This window comes from Megalops cyprinoides, chromosome 3, assembly GCF_013368585.1.
Source record: "Megalops cyprinoides isolate fMegCyp1 chromosome 3, fMegCyp1.pri, whole genome shotgun sequence".
Classification (NCBI taxonomy): domain Eukaryota; kingdom Metazoa; phylum Chordata; class Actinopteri; order Elopiformes; family Megalopidae; genus Megalops; species Megalops cyprinoides.
Window position 1 is genome coordinate 796,633 of NC_050585.1, and position 21,034 is coordinate 817,666.

The 21,034-nt window shown below is 42.1% G+C and overlaps 1 protein-coding gene across 1 annotated transcript in view; it reads right to left on the reverse strand.

Moving 5' to 3' along the window:
- Window positions 1-21,034, reverse strand: part of arhgap31 (Rho GTPase activating protein 31) — a 78,236-nt gene that overhangs the window by 15,686 nt on the left and 41,516 nt on the right. Inside the window, exons 5-8 of the mRNA XM_036522970.1 lie at window positions 19,349-19,456; window positions 4,383-4,525; window positions 3,632-3,839; window positions 3,115-3,239 (exon numbers count right to left, since the gene is read on the reverse strand). Of these exons, the coding sequence (XP_036378863.1) occupies window positions 3,115-3,239; window positions 3,632-3,839; window positions 4,383-4,525; window positions 19,349-19,456 (584 nt within the window). The remainder of the gene's footprint in view (window positions 1-3,114; window positions 3,240-3,631; window positions 3,840-4,382; window positions 4,526-19,348; window positions 19,457-21,034) is intronic.

A 21,034-nucleotide genomic window follows, 5' to 3' on the forward strand; every position in this document is an offset into this window, starting at 1 on the left:
TGTTCGTGTGTGTGTTTGTCAAAGTTTGTGAAAGAGGAGTTGCTGTCTGTCTCATAATACTACTCCACACAAGAAGTCTAGTTAAGACTAGTTGGAATGTTGCCGAGCAACCAAAATTCAAACCTATTTGACTGTCATTTGACACCAGCTGTCTCTGATTGGCTCCATTGCAGCAATTTAAATGTCAAATGTTAATCTGATTATAGTGAGGGGATACCACACACCGAACAAAGGTTCATAATTAAAAAACCATACTTCACAGCTCTTATATAACATTGTGAGAAGCGTAGCTCTATTTTGATGTATAATTTACGTGTGTAGAGCCAGTATTCACGGAGATACAGCAGTTTAAATAGTTTGTAAGAAAAGAGTGTGGGCCTTCAACTCGCACTCTATCTTTTTTAATGGGGGTAAAATTTGAGCAGTCTTTTAAAAATATCGTTAAAACTATTAGTTTGTAAAAGCAGAAGCACACCAATCGTGAACAAAACGATCAAGCTGGCGTTGGTTGGGTGTCTGTAGAGCGAACGCGTTAGGCGCAGTTAGAGCTAGAAGAAGAATAAATAATAATAATAACTAGATTTGTGGGGATTTTCTGAAGAAAATGCAAAGTGTACTTGTCTGTGTGCATTATAGAGCAGACGCGCTATTCGAGTTGCCGTTGGCCTTCCCTCTCTGTGTGTGTGTGACGTTTTGAGCTCCCTTTGACAAAGGAATGACTTAGAGCGAAGATTGAACTGGGCACATATCTCCGCTCATAATTCAAACAACCGTTCATCACAGCACTAAACCGTAAAAAACGTATCTGGAAGCGAGTTTCGAACCCTAGCCTCCCTGCTCAACTAAAGTGTTACGGCCAGCATCGTTACCAGTTGAACTAAAAGCGTCTTGTTGCTATAGTGTGGAAACAATGATATTTAATGAAGTCTCAGGGTGCGAAATACTGCTGAAAGTGCACAGAGGAGTAAGTTTATGAAGGTAGAATCGTGCGTTACATACGAAGAAGCGCAGAGTATGATTTGCAATTGTAACTTCCGATCTGCAAAACTGCAAAAAAACAAATTGCAGTCGTAAATTCACACTCGCAAAACTGCACCACAGGCTTTGCGTTTTGTAACTTCCGGTCTGAGCGGTCAAGAGCGTAATCTTATCACGTGATTTTTGGCCGCTTTCTCTCGCCAGTCTGAGTGCCAAAAATGAAAGACTCACGATTTGCAACTTACAACTTGCTTTCAAGAAACCGTAAGCTCTGGCTGTTCTAACACAAGCATCCAATAGGTGGCAGTGTACGCGATTGATTGGCCAGGAACCTTGCAAGCGTCGTATACCCACAGAATTTAAATGGAAATCTATTTGCAGTGTTTCTCAGAATGCAGATAACAGAGTAATCTGAAAGGCAATTGCTACATTATATTATTTGAATGCTATTCAGCGATCACTAAAAGGTAAACTGAAAAAAAAAACGACGACATTGGTAGAATCTGTACAACTGTAGCTATATTTTGATGTATTTTTATGTGTGTAGCCAGTATTTGTGGAGAATACTGGCTCTACACAGTTGCCTTTGGGCAACCACGCTAATAATAATAAGGGACACAAGAACAGTAGTGTTCTTGCCCTTCGTGCAAAATATTGTAATATTCGTACTGCCCGAATTGTCTGCGCCTGGGTCCTTTCTCCGCAAACCCTGACACATGTTGTAACAGCCAGAGTCTGGTAAATGTGGTATTACCGCAATGCCAAATAGTGCCACAAGGTGGTGCCTCCCTTTTGCTGTGAGTTGAGAGTTATGCACACAGTGCTGTCATACAAAGGTGACCGACGCCCCCAAGAGAGAACTCTCCTCGGTAACAGGTAGGTGTAGGTTGTGCTGTCTGCATGTTCCACTGTTCATGTATAATTAGTGAACATAGCGCCATGGAGACCTGGCATTGTATGGTCCATGTTATGCACTGTAGAATAAAGTATCACCGTGGAAATCTCAGTTCATTGTCCGTTGACTCTTTGAGCTAGTCGGCTATCCCGGCTACTGCTGACTAGCCACATGCTGTTGGTTCTCTCTCTACCTACACCACCACGTTACAATGTGTGACTACTTTTATCGTACCCATAATACTGTATAATATGTATAACCATAGCACAGATGGACCACAAATGATAATCTTGCTGCAAGGACAATAACATTGTTCTCCAGGGTACATGTATGGTAGGCTATGTAGTCGTTTAGGCATCTTACACTTTGAAGTGACCTTATTCATGACCACAGGAAAAAGTAGAAAGGCTTTTAGGAAAGTTCCAAAACATTATTTTGGAATGGTGCGAATTTAGTTGGTGCCTACAGTGGTTGTTGTAATTTGGCCTCATTTTGTTGAGTAATTTTAATGGCAGAACTAGTTTTTGTATGTCCGAATAACTCAGAGATTGGCTTACATTTAGTTACTTGGCAGAAACTCTTATCCAGAGCAACTTACATGTTGTTACTTATATGTTATCCATTCATATAGCTCGATATTTACTAAGGCAATTTGGTGTTAAGTACCTTGCCCAAGGGTACAACAGCAGTGTCCTAGCTAGCGACCAGCAACTTTTGAGTTACGAGCCCTGCTCCTTAAGACTAAAGCATACTGATGCCCTTATGGGTGTGTAGGCTGAAAGTGCTGTTGTGGAGACTGGAAGTAGTTACAGCAAGGCTCTTTAAGGTCTAATTCAATAAATAATCGAAATTACTTTACAAATGAGTCAAATTTCTATATATTTGTTGTGTAACTCACTGAGCATATTGTCATAATCCAGCAGCAGTATATCTTTATATTACCACCTATTGAACAAAGTGGGGTATAGATTAACTATAACGTCAGAGGGGCATTTAGATTAACATGGGAAATGCTTAAGTTGAATAAAATTATTACCCTATCCATACTGACCTTCAAGTATATCATGTTAAGACACATTTATGCATTTGACAGATGCAGCAAGAACACAGCACATAACACAACGAACAAGTGATGCTGTCACTGAAGATATGATATGTCTATTCTTTGAACATTTAAAAGCCAAAAAGTATTGATTAGGAGAGGGCAATCTAATAATAAAACAAGAGGAGAATTTAATTACCTGATAGTTTCTGTGCCCTCACAAACACGCTGTCATTTCGACTTAGTTTCCCCTTTGAGTCGGTCACAGATCTGCCCAGGTTAAAGATAGATTTCCACTTTTTTGACTTTCCTGAAAACTTCCTTCTGGCAGAGAGAAAGAAAATTGTGTTTAGCTTCTGTGTGGTGTAGTAAGTGTAGAAATATCCTGTACTGGTTTTGTACCTTTTGAAATAGTTTAAATTGTATGTGTAAAAAACATTACCAGAATACATTACAACAATGGCGTGTAATATATTATACTTCCTCGTTTAGTTTCAATGTGTCTTTGTGTGATTACTTCAAGCATAAAGGACATTTAACAATCTTTTTGATTCAATAGATGACTGCATGCTGTATTTCCCAGTTGTATTAACACAAAAAATTGGGCCCCAACTGTGTCTCTGTGACTTATCTATGTCACAGATAAAACTGTTGTATAATACTAATTTACTTACAGATTAATGCAAAGTGTATTATGTGTGCTTAAAAGATCTTACTTGCAATCAGGTAGGTCAATGATTTTATAATCCAGGGCAGCAGCGCTTTTGTCAGGTAAACTGTTCATCCACCGGTGGTCCTTGCGGGCTGGGTGGTTCTGGTCCAGAGACCGGGCCTGGGCCTCTTCCAGACTCATCAGCTTCATGGGGAGACATTGGCTGCTGGCAGGGAGGCTGGCACATTTTGTCTCACACCCCAAACTGTTCCCTGGTAGCCAGTTACATTATAATGGACTGATTAACACTTCTTATTCAGAAAATAAACATATTTTTGTCTTGGGTTGTAGGTCTAGTGTAAGAATTCTCACATTGAATAAATATTTCCATTTCAATCTCATGGAAGAGTCATTTTAGCTACTGTAATCTTTATTCAATTGTGATAATTCACATGATAATTCACTTGATAGCTGCACATGATTAGACATTGAAATATATTGCATTAGGTTAGTTAATACAATTTATTGTCTTTACTGCAATACAGCAAAATGCTGTTACCATGTTTCTTCAAAAACAGTTTTCTGGTTCATCAACACACCTGTCTGTGCACAACTAAGTATGTCTACTAACCTTGGCTTTAACCCATAATAAAAAGAAATGTGTAATACTAATTTATTTAACATGCTGCATGGCTTTTTGTGATGAAAAAATGATTTGGATAATGACTGTGTTTATCAGTACAGCACTATTATTCTGGTCATTGTTTTTTTTTTTAATGAACAAATTTAATTTTTTTAAAAAACATTCAGTTTACCCTCTTCAGATAAGGATGGCCCAGCTCTGTGGTTGAAGATCTGCTCTGTATGGTTCAAGATGAATTCCACCACTGACTGCTGTACTCTCACCTCCAGGAAAGCAATGTCCCCATTGCAAGTGGGCACCTCAATTTCTTTAGATCTGTAAAAAAAGGATGCAGACATTAGCTATTAAACCATGTTTATATTGAGTCTCTGTCTCTGCAATACTATGTAATACTTTGTTGCCAGGTCTCTCTTGAAAAAGAGGTTACTAATCTCAAGAGACTTCCTTGTCAAATACAGGTTGATGATAACAATAATAATTATTACTATAGTAGTAATAATAATAATTATTATAATTATTATAGCTCTAACTGCGTCTAAACTGTGCGTGCGTGGAGTCAAGTGAAAGTTTGTTTTGAAATGTTGCCAAGCAATCAGTCAGGCACAGCTGTGCATAGCTGTTGCTGCAAAATGTAGTGTGGGTGCTTTAAGAGCAATGCATTATGGGTCATGTCATACTGGAGCAGGGATGCGTGTAGAAAAAAGAAAGGACGGCAGAAAGCGAGTTAACAGGGCAGGTGTTTAATGTATGAATGGCGAGCGGGAAAACAGTGCTGGGAGGCAAATACACTATATGGACAAAAGTATTTGGCCACACCTGTTTTTCAGGGTTTGGGCTAGGCCCCTTATCTCCAGTGAAGGGCAATCTTAATGCTTCAGCATACCAAGACATTTTAGACAATGCTATGCTTCCAACTTTGTGGCAACAGTTTGGGGAAGGCCTTTTTCTATTCCAATTTGTGCCCCAGCGCACAAAGCAAGGACTATAAAGACATGGTTTGATGAGTTCGGTGTGGAAGAACTTGACTGGCCCACACAGAGCCCTGACCTCAACCCCATCAAGCACCTTTGGGATGAACTGGAACGGAGATTATGAGCCAGGCCTTCTCGTCCGACATCAGTGCCTGACCTCATAAATGCTCTACAGAATGAATGGACACAAATTCCCACAGAAACACTTCAAAATCTTGTGGAAAGCCTTCCAAGAAGAGTGGAAGCTGTTATAGCTGCAAAAGGGGGTATTTGAATACAATGTCATTACAATGTAATGGTCAGGCGTCCAAATACTTTTGTCCATATAGTGTATTTTGTTTTGAACTACGTTCGTTTCACAGCAATCAAGCCACTTGACCTCAAGGCGATCCATGGAGTCCTGGAATCATTTCTGCTTGCTGGTTGTAGGGAATTAAAGTACAGTTTTGGGAAGTTACCCCGAGTTGGCTACCCGAGCCTGCACACGGAGGCTTCCCTGTATCTCCTGACCACCATCAGGGGGAAGAAGGTGGGAAAGATAACACTGGGGGCTCAGGTCCAGGATATATTCTGCTGCAGTTGGTGAGTGCAAACCCGAATGAAGGAAGTGAATATAAGCTGGCTAACCCGTGAAAATGGTACACAAGAGTACGTTCACCATTAGCATATTTGAGTGGCCCAGTAGCATTTTTGTTTTTAAAAGTAATTGGAACATGAAATGGCATCCACCCCAAAAGAGTAACATTGCTGAAAACCCTCACAGCCCGTTCGGAAAAATGACCAGTTACTCTGTTGACGCTAACTCCAACAAATGCGAACGTGACAGATATTGTTATAAGAGTGGAGGAACAAAATGATATAGAGGCGAGTTTTGGACGTTTTAATCCTTTTGTATCAAACAAAGCACAGTCAGCCGATGCAAGCATAACCATGGCTCCAACAAAGCAAGAGAAGCCCACTAGTTATTATTCATCCAGTCAGCGACCATTAAAAATTACAAATCCTTTTGCTGCATATGTGGAGAATGAAAGCATTCAGGACGGTGGAATTGAAATACAGGATAGACATTCAAACAGCCATGTTTGGCTAATCACAGGGGAGGTGTGTTTACCCCACAGACTGCAACCAATATTGTAACTCCCCACATTAACCCTTTTTCCTCTGTCCAACTTGAGAGTTATTCTGAGGGCACACCAGTTCCAAGCTATCCAGCCAGCTCCCTGTGTCCAGGGCTAACCACTCTATCATTCACTCCGGGAATATCCAGCACAGCTCAATGCTGCACACGGCCATGGAATAAAACCAGCCAAGAGCAGAGAGGCTATGAAGGTAATCAGATTGGAAATTGTGAGCAGTCTTTCCCCAGACATGACAGGCCCAGGTTACACAGCCGTCAGTCTCAGCGTGTGCGCCACCAACCCTCGTTCGAGAGTGAGGATAACTATGATCACCGGGAGAGGGTCCCCACTACAACCGGGTCAGTACGATTGCACTACTTCATAGAAAGAATTTCTTTTTTTTTTTTTTACATGTATTTTTATTATTCTATAAAAGGTTCTTTCACAATGTGTACTACAACATGTATACATTTTACAATTCAAGTAGTTACCTATTAACTCCCATCCCACCCACAACAAACATTTATGCCAAGAAAGAAAACAGAGAAAATGAAATAAATAAATAATTAAAGTAAAATTAAAGTAACAAAAATAAATAAAATAAATAAATAATTACATATAAAATAAAATAAAAAAAAACGGTTGCTCATGGTGAATGACTGTGTAGTTTTACAGTTTCGCTTTACTATGCCCTATCTGCTACTATGAAGGAAGCATTGTTAGTTTGTCAAAGTAGGTCAGTAGAGGATCCCAGGTTTTATAGAATTTTTTGGTGGATCCTTTGAGAAAATATTTGATCTTTTCCAGCTTTAAAAACATCATTAGGTCAGAAAGCCATACAGATGCTTTTGGGGTTACTGATTTCCATTCCATGAGTATTCTGCGACGTGCTATGAGGGTTGCAAAAGCAATAACATTTTCTTTTCTACTGGGCATTACAAAATCTCCTTATACCCCAAATATAGCTGTTGCAAGCCAAAAGCCTCATTCAAAATCTCAAATATTGATGTCCAGAACTCGCTTATCTTAGAACATGTCCAGAACATGTGTGTTAAATCTCCTTTGGTCATTCTACAGCGTCATCTTCGTTAGTGCATATTTTGGCCAGTTTTGCCTTACTGTAATGCATACAATGGAGAATTTTAAACTGAATTAAGTTTAAACGTGCACAAGAGGAGGATCCATTCACCCAGGTCAGAGCTCTGTCCCACACTGCCCCAGAGAGTTCAGTCCCTATTTCTTCTTCCCACTTAGCTTTGATGCTATCCATAGATGTTTTTTTTGCTGAGATTAAGTTGTATATAACAGATATCTGGCCTCTCAGGGTTAGAGGAGTTTGAAGTATCTCATCCATAACTGACTGTTCAGGTAGCTGAGGAAAGGATGGGATGTGTGTTTGAAGAAAATGGCGAATCTGCAGGAATCGGAAGAAACTGGATTTGGAAATATTGAACATGTTGGAAAAGTCAGTGAAGTTGGGAAAGACCTTGGTTATGAAAAAATGTTTGCAGGTAGTGAGGCCCTTATGGTTCCACTGTCTAAAAGTGTTATCCAACTTAGCAGCCGGAAAATGGTAATTATTACAGATAGGACTAAGTATGGAAAGATCAGACAAGGTAAATGTTTGCCTAAACATTCATCCATGTCCTCAGTGTAGAACTTACTACTGGACTGGAGGAAAACCGTGATGGACAGAGGGGGAGTTTTGATGTAATCAGAAAAGCAAGCGATGCTTGTTTACAACATTTTGCTTCTGCATTGCACCAGTCTGTTTCAGGGGCCTGGAAACTATTTTTTGTAAGTTTGCTGCCCAATAATAACTCATCAGATTAGTAAGGGCAAGCCCACCTTCTTTTCTTGGTCTTTCAAGATATGTCCTTCGTAGCCTTGAGGCTTTGCCTCCCCATAAAAAGTTTGAAAGTAGCTCATCTGTCGAGCGAAAAAAAGACTTTGGTAGAAAAACGGGAAGACTTTGAAATAAGTACAAAAATCTAGGTAGCACATTCATTTTTATGCAGTTAATTCTCCCAGCTAAAGATAAATAAAGAGTACTCCAGCGCTGAAGTTCAGACTTCAGTTTTTCAAGCATAGGAGAAGTTTGCTTCAAATAGACCAGAGAAGGAAGGGGTCACATAAATTCCTAAATATTTAAACCCTAACTTTGATATATTGAAGGGCAGGTCTGCATCCTTGATCTTGTGTGCCTTGTTGTTTATAGGAAAGCATGTACTTTTTCAGTAATTTATTTTATAACAAGAAAAACTAGTGAAATCATTTAAAATGTTCAAACTCACATGTGTGCAAGAAAGCAGATCAGTAATGTAAATTAAAAGATCATCTGCGTACAGTGACATTTTATATTCCATATCCATCCTATTAATTCCTAGTATAGATTGTGTAGTCCTAAGCCTTATTGCCAGGGGTTCTATTGCTAGAATAAACAGCAGTGGGCTTAGAGGACAGCCTTGACGCGTTCCTCTGGACAATGGAAAATATTGAGAACATAACTTGTTGGTGACTACCGCAGCTTTTGGAGAGGAGTACAATAAACGGATCCAGGATACAAATTTTGGACCAAACCCAAGCCTATCCAATACAGAAAACAAGTATCCCCACTCGACTCGGTCAAATGCCTTCTCTGCGTTCAGGGACACCACCACCTCTGGTACGTCCCCGGACGAAGGAGAATGCACCACAAAAGCCTATGAATGTTAATGAATGAGTGGCGTCCTCTGACAAAACTTGTTTGGTCGGTTGAGATTATATCAGAAATTACAGTGTTAATTCTAGCTGCTAAAACTTTGGAAAGTATCTTGACGTCTACATTCAATAATGATATGGGCCTATAAGAGGCACATTCCACTGCATCTTTGCCTGGCTTCAGTAGAACTGTTATAAGAGCCTCTGTGAGGCTCTGTGGGAGGGATGACTGGTCAAAAGAGTAATTAAACATTTTTAGAAGTAAAGGTGCCAGTTGTGAAGCAAACTTTTTATAAAACTCTACTGGGAAGCCGTCCGGCCCAGGAGTTTTCCCACTCTGCATGTCTTTGACTGCGCTCTCTATTTCCTGTGTGTCTAGATGTTCTTCCAGGTTTTCACTTTGTTCTTTTGTGATATTTGGGAAACTCTGTCATAAGAGTAGTATCTTGAGGGAATTCTGATGTGTATAATTTTGAGTAATAATCTTTGAAGGTATTGTTAATTTCTTGCGGGTCTACTGTCAGGTCTTGAGTTGTTTTCCTAATAGTTGGAATTAGCCTGGGTGCAGACCTGACCTTTAACTGATGGGCAAGGAGGCGTCCTGCCTTCTCCCCATGCTCATAGATAAATGCTTGTGAACGCAACAGGCTTTGTTCAGTCTTTTCTGTAGATAATAGCTCATATTGTGCTTTTAAATTCAATTTTTCTTTGTATAGTTCAGGGGTTGGAGTATTTGAATATTGTTGATCAGTTATCAGGATAGAGTCTATTAGTTTTTCCTGTGCTTGTTTCCTTTCTTTATTGCGTGAAGCTGAGAATGAAATTATATGTCCTCTGAGTACAACTTTTAAGGTTTCCCAGAGTGTGGATGGAGATACAAAGTCTGTCTGATTAGTTAAAAGAAAATCGTCTATTGCTTTTGCTATGTACTGACAAAAACCTGCATCTGAGAGCAGTGTTGTATTCAGTCTCTAATTTGGTTTTCCAGGGCACTTAAGTGTGATGTTGATGTCAAGGATGAGGGGTGCATGATCACATTCTACAATAGCAGTGTATTCTGTAGCTTTCACTGCAGGGATAAGACGTTTATCAATGAAAAAGTAGTCTAATCTTGAATAAGACTGATGCACATGTGAGTAACAAGAAAATTCTTTTTTACTGGGGTATAGAAATCTCCATGGGTCAATACAACCCATATGATTCATGAGACGGGAGAGTGCTCTAGACATCTTTGATGTAGGTATTATTTTGGGGTTAGAACGGTACATAGTTGTATCCATCATACAGTTCATGTCCCCACCAAATATTAAAAATTAAAATCAGTGTTTAAATCAGGTAACAGTGCCATTATCTTCTTGAAAAAGAATGCATCATCCCAGTTCGGGGCATACACACTAACCAATACCACAGGAGTGTGGAAAAGATGGCCTGATACTATAATGTAACGCCCTTGGGGATCTGAAACTATTTCTGAAGCAGTGAATAAAACTTTTTTGTGGATTATTATTGCTGCTCCCCTAGCTCTACTACTAAAGTTTGAGTGGAACACCTGTCCCACCCAAGTTTTTCTTAGTAGTATTTGATCATGAACCCGCAGGTGTGTTTCCTGTAAAAAGGCAATTTCAGTATGCAATCTTTTTAGATGTGTAAATATTCTAGCTCTCTTCACTGGTCCATTCATACTTCTAATATTCCAACTAATAAAGCGTGCCGCAGACCATCCTGACAAACTTCTACTTTCTATGTTTGTTCTAATAGTTTAATATCAACCTGCGCAGGTAGTAAAGCTTGTGAAGTTGTTTTATAACCATGATAAAAATTGTAAAAGAAAAGAAAAAAATAAGGAAAATGAAAAGAAACCCTTGGAAGGAAACCCCTATCCACTTCAAACAGGAAAAAAACTCTAGGTACGTCCTCTGAATACTGACGAACCGCAGCCCCACTGTGCTTAAACTTCCCGTAGTCCATTGTCACGTTATAACACACATGTATGTCACTGTTCTGACTTAGCATAGGTAAATTAGCCTGCCCATCCAATCCACTTAAAAGCTAGTAACACAATGAAGCTAGGCCAAAAACAAAAATAAAATGGTTGAGTAATTGTCCATTTAACTGAGTTTACTACAAATACACTACAAATAGCCTATGCATCCCACAAGAAGAGAGGAAAAAATGTAAACAATAGGATTTTGCCTCTTGCCACTCCGCGGTTGCACCTCAGTGCGTGGGCCCTATAAGGCTACATCGGCTTGCCCACCTCAACATTTGGGCTAAAAGTTTCACTTCTAATTACATCGCAAGAGTTGTGCAACTTACGGATTTAAGGCAGATCTCCAATCCATTTCACCTATGGGTCTGTTATTAGTAAGTCCATAGTAGCCTATTCACCATCATTTTGGTCCTCTGGTCTATCTTGAGCTTCTTCAGGCGAAGAAAAGATGAGTGACTGCTTGTCAAATTCAACTCGTAGTCGTGCAGGGTAGAGCAAATTAAATCGCACATTCTTCACATATAGGAGCTGCTTGACATCCTTAAATGCTGTGTGTTTTTTCGCTAATGCTGCTGACATATCTGGATAAATCCTCAGCGCAGTGCCGTTGCACTCCACGTTAGTCGCCCAGGCCCACCGTAGTGCCTTTTCCTTCTCCTGAAACCGGTGAAAGCAGACCACAAATGGCCAGGGTGGCTGTTCTCGTTGAGGCTTTTGGCCAAGAGAGCAATGTGCTCGTTCCAGTTCAGGTGGTTTGTCAAACGTGCCTGGCATCACCTCCATTAGCATGTTAGATTCAAACTTCACTGTAGACTGACCTTTCTCGCTGTCCTCCGGAACGTTTAGAATCCTGAGATTAGCCCTTCGAGAGCGATTTTCCAGGTCCTCCAATCGGTCAAACAGGGTCATGTTTTGGTCCTCCAGAAATTTTATCTTTTTTTGTGCGATGTTCAGTGCAGTGAAGTTGTCACTAGTTAGAGATTCGGTCGCAGTAAGCCTTGCCTGAAAACAGGTTACCGTCTCTGTTAATGCGTTCACGGATTGTTGGAGAGGAGTAATCGACTCTCGAATTAAGGCTGAAATATCCTCTTTTAGCGAAGTTCGTTGTTTGATTAGTTCAGCAACTAGTTGACTCATGGAAACTCCGTTTGAACTTGGTGTTTCATTGGAATCATTGTTAGCCATGGTGGCGACTTTGCTAGTAACACTGGTTCTTGGCGTAGCAGCAGATGATTGCCTTTGCTTGCTCATTTTGTCTGTCAATGCTGTCTCTTATCGATGTAAAAGTAATGTTTTCCTCTCGAGTAAAATATATCTACTCAAAAAATGGCTATTAATGGCGTTTTATTAAAGGTTATATTGGAATGTTAAGCAGGGAGCTCTGCTGTCTTGCGACCTATCTCCACATGGTCAAACCGGAAGTTCCATAGAAAGAATTTCTACACCATTTCGAGAGCTGTGCTAAGGCCAATCACTGGTCAGAAAAGACAACGGCTGTCCAGATGAAGTTCTGTTTAGTAGGTGCAGCAGGTGCAGTGGTTCACAGGAACCCCAGGTCTTCGCGGTGGGATTACATGCGCATAGTGGAGGAAATGGAAGCTGCATCCGGCTCTTCTTCAGATTACACTGCTACAGCGAGCATCAAACTGAGACAACTAATCCATAAACCAGGTGAGGCCCTCCATGCTCTAAGGGACGACATATATGACAGTGCCAATCGTGTACAGTGACAGATCAGAAAGTGAACAAGATGTAATCAGTGTTGAAGTGTTTACTAATGCTGTGGGGGATGCTGTTCAGAAGCTGCTGGAGGAACGGCCTTATACACTGGCCCAAGCATATGATATTGCTTGTTGCCATGAAACCACCAGGCGGGTGGCAGAAAATGTAACACAGCTTATACAGGAAGGGGCATGGAACCAGGCTGAGCGGAGAGCCCAAGCCACTGTGGTCTGCGAACATGCTGATGAGGAGAGCGCCAGTGACGGAGTAACAGCTATGGCCACTGAGCGGGGCCCGAAATTGCCCAGCCCCAGCTCTACACAGAACACCCAAAGAATCCGTAAGTAACCAACTGGGATGAAATCCGCTGTCACAACTGCTCTGGCATGGAGCACATGAGTACAAGTTGCCCTTCCCCAAGAAAGCTGCCTAAGGCCTGTGCAGTCACCTTGCCCCCGGTGACTGAAAACTTAAATCCCACTGTGCTGCATTTTAGGACTCAGGGCCAGGAAATGGGTATTCACATGCTGATACACGAGCTAGAGGTTTGTGCTCTCTTGGACAGTGGGGCGCAGAAACAACGCCATCCATCCAGATGTCAGACCCCCACTCCAGGTTTCCAACTGTGCAGGCCCTGAAGGGCATTGCTTCCATCAATGTACCTGTACTCGGTGAAACTCACTTATTTGTCCAAAGCAACAGGATGATGAGTGTGAGCTTTATAGTGGCTGACATAGGTGACACACAGGCTATTCTGGGTCATCCATTCTTAGAGCAGGCACATGTGCTCCTGGACTTTGGCCGCTGATGGATTGTCCTGTTCGGTGAAGAGGTGCTGTATTTCCACCGCAAAAACCGATGCAAATCCTGGTGGAAGCCCAGCCCATGAAGGCCATACCCCTTAGACTCTATATCCCTGGAAATACTGCTGTTACTGTCAAGAGGGGAGCCATTGTAGGGCTCCTGCAACCTGTAGAAGCAGTAAAGCCCATCTGCACAGCCACTCAGTCCAACCCGTCCACCACCAACTTCCCCACTGTGCCTGACCACGTGCACGCCCTCTATGCCCAGAGTTCCACTGAGCTTAGCATGGAGGAGCAGTTCCAACTAGCCCATCTACTGCAGGCTTGTGGCAGCATGTTTTCAACCGGACCCAATGACCTCAGTCGTACTAACTTGGTGCAGTATAATATAGTAACCTTTCCAGGTGCTCCAATGAAACAGCAGCCGCAATGGATGGCGTGGGAGAAACAACAACACACTAACTTGAAACTGAAACTGGCTGCCTCTTCCGTCGGATTTACCTCGTCAGCACCAGTAACTCCCCGCTGTTCCATGGTTGGACCCCTGAACAGCTTCAGGAGGCCCAGAGGGCTGATCCAGACATCGACCCACTTAGGAAATGGATGGAGAACGGAACAGACCGCCCCCAATGGGTGGAAGTCTCACCTTTTAGCCCCGCCACTAAGACCTATTAGAGTCAGTGGAAAAGACTGTACATCAAAGATTCAAGAGGTCACACCACCAAACTTGTCCCACGTAGACACCCGTGGCCCCTACCTATGCCTGTACAACCTGTTTGTGGATGATGCCCAGCAAAGTGATCACCACTGGACCAGTGGACGCTCTTGTCATTCCTGTTCCCCTTTCCCCACCTTCTGTCCCGGTTCCTTTGAGTGCTGGGGAGGTTCATGCTAGTGAGGGTAGTACAGTGCAACAGGAGCAAAATGGGATTTTCCCTGGGCCCACTCAGAACTACACTTCTGCTACAAGGCCAAGCAGAGGCAGAAGGCCTCAAGACTGGTATGGAGACTGGTTGGGTCACTGAATAGAAATGACTAAAAACATTTGTTGCTGTTGTTAATTGAAAAAAAGAGGCACTTTGTTTGAGGAAAGTGATATTGAAATATAAATGAAGTCTGTCCTAAACTACTAGCCCTTGAGATGTAAGGTAATTAATAATCTGTATAGTGGGTGTTACTAATGCCTCTTTTACAGAGTCCCCAGCTGGTTGTTGGAGAAAATACATAGAGAATACAGTTTTAGAGCAGCATGTATTTACAGTATATTTAGATGGAATAAGGAATAGGGAATAGCTGCATGTATTCTGTCAATAAATTATCTTTATAGTCTGTACAAAAAGTGCCAGGTGCAGCGTGAAAGGGATTGCACTGGTGGAGAGAAGTGAACCATTAACCCCTATGGCTCCACTTCCATCCTGTATGCTGACTCATCACCTTTGCTGATGAGACCCACAACTGTAGTATCATCAGCGAACTTGATGAAGTGGTTGTTGCTGAATCGGGCAGTACAGTCGTGGGTCAGCAGGGTGAACAGCAGGGGGCTCAGGACGCAGCCCTGGGGTGAGCCTGTGCTCACTGAGATGGTGCATGATATGTGGCTGCCGACTCTGACTGACTGCTGCCTTTGTGTCAAGAAGTTCAAGATCCAATTACAGGTGCCAGTATCCACCTCCAGCGACCTCAGCTTTTCCACCAGTTGCTGTGGTATGATGGTGTTGAAGGCTGAGCTGAAGTCGATGAAGGGGAGTCTGGCGTAGGCATCCAGATTTTCCAGATGGGACAGGGTGAGGTGGAGGGTGGTGGATATTGCATCATCTATGGACCAATTGGTTCTATAAGCGAACTGTAGGGGTCCAGATTTGTGGGGAGGCGGGCCTTAATGTGCCGCAAGACCAGTCACTCGAAACACTTCATTCCTGTCGGAGTGAGAGCCACGGGACGGAAGTCGTTCATGCAGACTGGGTTGGGTTTCTTGGGCACAGGTATGACGGTTGCACTCTTGAGGCAGGTGGGCACTACTGCTTGGCTGAGTGAGATGTTAAAGATGTCTGTGAAGACATCCTTCAGCTGTTCTGCACAGTCCTTGAGAATGCATCCAGGTATGTTTTCTCGACCAGCAGCCTTTCGGGGATTAACATAGAGAAGGCTCTCTTCACCCTGGCTGGAGACAGGTGTAATACCTGTTCACTGGGGGTTGGTGTCAATTTCTGTGCTGTGGTGTTATTAAAGGCCTCAAAACACGTGTAAAAGTTATTGAGTCTGTCTGGAAGGGAGGGGTCACTGTGGTGTGTTTGAGGGGCTGGCTTGGGGTCTGTTATGATCTGGAAACCCTGCCACAAGTGGCAAGTGTCTTTATTGTCTATAAAGTGATTGTTGAGATTCTGCCCATACTTCCTCTTTGCCTCTCTGATACCCCGGGACAGATTACTTTTTGGCTAGTCTGTGCACTGCAGTGTCTCTGGATCTGAAAGCAGCATTTCGGATCTTCAACAGCGAATGGACTTCCCCAGTCAGCCAGGGTTTCTGGTTGGCGCGCGTCTTGATGGTTTTCACAGCAGTCACATCCTCGATACAGTTGTTAATGTAACCAATGACAGACTCTGTGTATTCCTCCAAGTCAATGCTGTTGTCATATGTGGCAGCCTCTTTGAACACGTCCCACTGAGTGGTTTCAAAACAGTCCTGTAGTGTGGGGATCAGTGAAGTGTCGGTCGCGAACAAGTCAGCTCTATGAGCCGGCTCCTTTACGTGAACGATGGGAGCCAGCTCCTGTCTGAGAGCTGATTTCTTTCTTTCTTTCTTTTTGTTAATTAATAGAAGACAGAATAATAGGATGATCTTTTTGCCACATTGCTCGGCCACGGGCACTCCATGCACTGACTGAATGTTATTTTTACGTGCGTGCCGTGTGACCAATCACGTGTGATGACAGACAAGGATCATACCTTGTGTTTGTACCTGTGTTTTGGATAGTTTATTATTTATTTTATTATTTTATTGCATTTGATATGGACATCACAGTAGCATTAGAATTGTAACAAACATTTATGCACAAGGATCAGATGCAATAAAATAATAAAATAAATAATAAACTATCCAAAACACAGGTACAAACACAAGGTATGATCCTTGTCTGTCATCACACGTGATTGGGCTAATTTACAACGTTCAATATAAATAAAACATTCAATACACGTGTAATAGTGTTTGATGTGTTTACATTAATGTTTTTATACCAAGCATAATGTAAAATAGTGGTATTCTGGAAATTATAAGGTTTAGTATAATTGCATTGAATAATTTAAGTGATATACGTGCACACATACCAATCATAGGTCAAAACATTGCTAAATTTGGCTGAATTATAAAAGCCAGAAGTGGTACTAAATGAAGAGCCGTTTGGGAGCCGAAGGAGCCGGATCTTATTGCTGAGCTGAGTCAAATGATCCGGCTGTTTTTAGTGAGCCGGATTCCCATCACTAGTGGGGATGGCACTCTGTGGCCATCCCAGAGATTACATAATAATCCTATGGAGTAGACCGTGTTTTCAAAAAATGTCCTGAGTGTTTTTTTCTGCAGCTTAGGGCATTTTTTTCAGTTGAAAAAAGTTCAACTTCTCAAGCGAAGTAGTGAGACCTGTCGTTTCCCATAACAGCCACGAAAAATGAAGAAGGTAGCGGTGGAGAAGTTAATTGTGCTAGTTTCTGAGCACAGTGAACTGTACAACATGACAGTTAAATTGTATCATAACGTTCATCATAAAGGGGCCGTTTGGAGTCAAATTGGACGGATCCTAGGAGTTTCTGGTGTTTGTGTTTACTGCTTGTTCTTAGCAAAACTAGCCTGTTAGATAACGTTAGCTCTGAAACAATGTATAGCCAGCTAGATCGCTAGATGTTGCAGTAGCTGTTGTTATGGCAACAAAAGACGCTCTCAGCTGCTTTTTGGAACAAACGCTGCCAGTGTTTTTTTCTACCTGAAAAAAACTGCTCTGGCCAGCGTTTTTCATCCAAAAAGACGCTACGTGTGGACACAGCGTAACAAGGCATGGAAGTTGGTTACTATCTGAACTAATATCCTTCACTAAAACTGGTTTACTACATACAGAATTGCAGCAGATGTATACCCAAACCCGGAAAATGTATGTGCTTGTAGCCTACTTTTATAATTTTACAATTTAAAGTTTACTTTAAGTTTATATGATATTTTTAAAAATCACTCAAAAATTTACCCCCACTCACAAGTATGGGACTGAACAGTGGGAGGACTCCACTTCCACGTTTGAAATGATGGTTTTTGAATTATGAGCCGAAATAGTCTCTGAGTTCAGCCTCTGCTCTAAGTCACATGTACACATTCCTTTGTCTCAGGGAGCTCACAGCGTCAGACAGAGGGAGGGGGAGGGAGATGGCATGGCACACGGCTAGTCGAATAGCGTGTATGCTGAATAATGCAGGCAGGCAACCACACATTTTCTTCAGAAAATGCACACAAATCTAGTTGTTATTATTTATTCTTCTTATAGCTTTAATGCAACCTAAACCGTTCACTCTGCAGACACGAAACCAATGCCAAATCGACCAGTTCATTCACCATTGGTGTTCTTATAGACTTTTATAAATTTATAGTTTTATAGTTTTGACGATTAAAAAATGCTCTAATTTTACTCCCATTGTAAAAGATTTTAGAGTGTGGGCCAAAGGCTGTTACTGTTACAGAAGACTGTTACAAACTATTCAAACTGCCATTTCTTCCTCATTTCTGGGACTATAGGCATAAATCAAATGGGAGGACAATTTGTGCAGATTCTCACAATGTAATCATCTAAGAGCTGTGAGGTATGATTTTTGAGTTATGAGCCTTTGTTCGGTATGTGGTATCCCCTCACTCTGACTAAAATCGACGGTTGACATTTAAATTGCTGCAACTGAGCAAGTCAGAGACAGCTGGTGAGAACATACTCTTCTGTGTCAGGCTCCACCACGAGAGACGGAGGGGGGAAGGAGACAGCAAGCCCAATGTACACAAATTTGCGATTTCATTTCAATATTTGAAAAACTGCCGTATCTCCGTGAATTCTGGCTCTACACACATAAATTATACATCAAAATAGAGGAGAACGTCCAGATTCTCACGATGTCTTCAGTTCAGCGCTGTGATGACACCTTACTTTGTCTCAGGGAGCTCACAGCACCAGACACAGAGGGAGGGGGAGGGAGACGGCACATCACATAGCAATTCGAATAGCGTGTATGCTCAATAATGCACACAGGCAACCACAAATCTAGTTATTTGATACCAAATTGAATTAAACATGGGCTCAATGTGTATAGCGAGCACACACATCCAGCACCATTACAACATTCAAATGAAAATAAGCATTTATTATCATTTTATAATGACTTGGGTGAATTTATTGCTATTGTTATATTTGCATCACTTGGCAGAAGCTCTTATCCAGAGCGAAGATACCATTGTGCACCTAATAGTGACAATAATACACAGAAAAGGACTGAGGGGGCTACCTACCTGTTTAAAAATCATTCACAGTCAAGTTGAGCCCAGTCTAATGTGATATGCGTCCTTTCTCTTCTTAGGTAGAACTGTATGGAGCTGTTGTTAGCTGGCTACCAACTACATGGTATTCTTCCATAATGACTTTATATTAAGGTTACTAGGACTTGAACTAGTTTATTGGGCATCACAAGTAAATAATCAATTGGCACATTTACAAACCACAGATGAGGCTCATATAGGCTTATGATGTTACATGTCTAGTTTCACTTGCTATACCAAAAAAGAGTATATTGTTTAGGAAAATAATAACTACTCACCGGAGAAGGTTTGGAGCCCACACCAATGCCAGGTTCCTGGCATGCATGTTAGTCTTGGAACTGAATGTAGCCAAGCGTGCAAGGTGTTTGGTGAGATATTCCAGAGTCCTGAGAAAAGATACACTGCACATTAATTCTGGGAGTGTGACAGAGTGCTGTCACTACGGCTGAGTATGCACTCTGACTGCCATACCAACGAGCCTGGCTCTTTGGCATTGTGGTCAAGCAGGTTTGGTACCCTGTAGACCTGGGTTTGAGGCGGGGTGGGGTGACCGCTGTCACCCTTCACTACATATGGTGTCAGAGTGGGATGGCTTGCCATGAGGCCATTGGAGGCGTGCCCAGTGTGTGAGCCGTATGAGGCACCCCCAGGTTAGGTTGACCCTGGTGTGAGGGACCCCAGAGATGGGTGAAGCACTAGTGAGTGGGGCACCCTGGGATGGGAGACGTACGGTGGGGGAATGCGCGAAGTAAGCCTTTGTGTGTGAAGCGCATGGGTGCGCTTCCCGAAGGGGAGGGCAATGTGACAGAGTGCTGTCACTACGGCTGAGTATGCACTCTGAATGCCATACCAACGAGCCTGGCTCTTTAGGGTTGCGGTCAAGCTGCAAGTTTGGTAACCCGTAGACCCGGGTTTGAGGCCGAGGTTTGAGTGGGGTGACTGCTCTCGCCCTTGACTACAGGGAGACATACTGTATATTAACCTGTGGATTCAAAAATGTTAAAAATACATGCTCAAAAGAATTGTGAATACAGCTGTATATCAGGTTGTGATACCTGACAAGATGGCAACTGTATACATGACCATAACCAGGCTTTGAAAAATAGTGAGATCGGGGGGGGGGGGGGGGGGGGGGGTTGGTGTTTAGGTTTTGTCAATGTTGTTGTCCGGGGAGGGTGGGGGGGGGGGGGTTAGGTTTTGTCAAAATTACACATATAAACATTACATGTTTACATTACCAATTGCTGCTGTCAGTGGAAGTGCTGAGGATGCAAGGGGCTGCGCTCGCACCCTCTCTCATAACTCTCACACACAGCGGACACAAAATAACAATTCTAAACTGAATTAAGCATGCACTCGTCTCAGAGGAGAAGTTCTCAACCACTCATTTTTTATCCAGTGAAATACAGCTGATACACACACTGTAACATTACACACAGGTACGTTGCAGTATGTAGCATGCACTCTAATAACAACAGGAGCATAGCAGCATACTGTGATTCATCCAGAGGAAGTGATCTAATTAACAGGTTACTTGTAACCACTTAACAATAGCACTAACTATAACAATAGTCTATTGCCTCTGCAATGCAGGAAAAAATATTTGAACACACTGAAAACGTGTAATTGATTAACAATTAAATGTCTAAAGGGAGGGCGATAGCAACTAGCATCACAATGCAGACAACTGCTCTGTGCTATAGTAGGCTTTGATGAAGGTGACATCGCATGGTGGTTGCTTTTCAACTTTTAATTAGTTGCTTTATGTTGAGCAGTCTCAAATGCTAGTTAAAAACTTGATCAGGGGTCTTCTTACCTCAAGGTCACTTTAAGTTTCTTTACTGTACACAGCACACAGCCATCAGGGAAAGAGACCAAATAAAGGGATGCATGCCAGTTTTATTGTGTTTACTGCTGGCTGTGTGTTTCCACCTTTACAGCATTGGTTTATACTTAATAAAGAA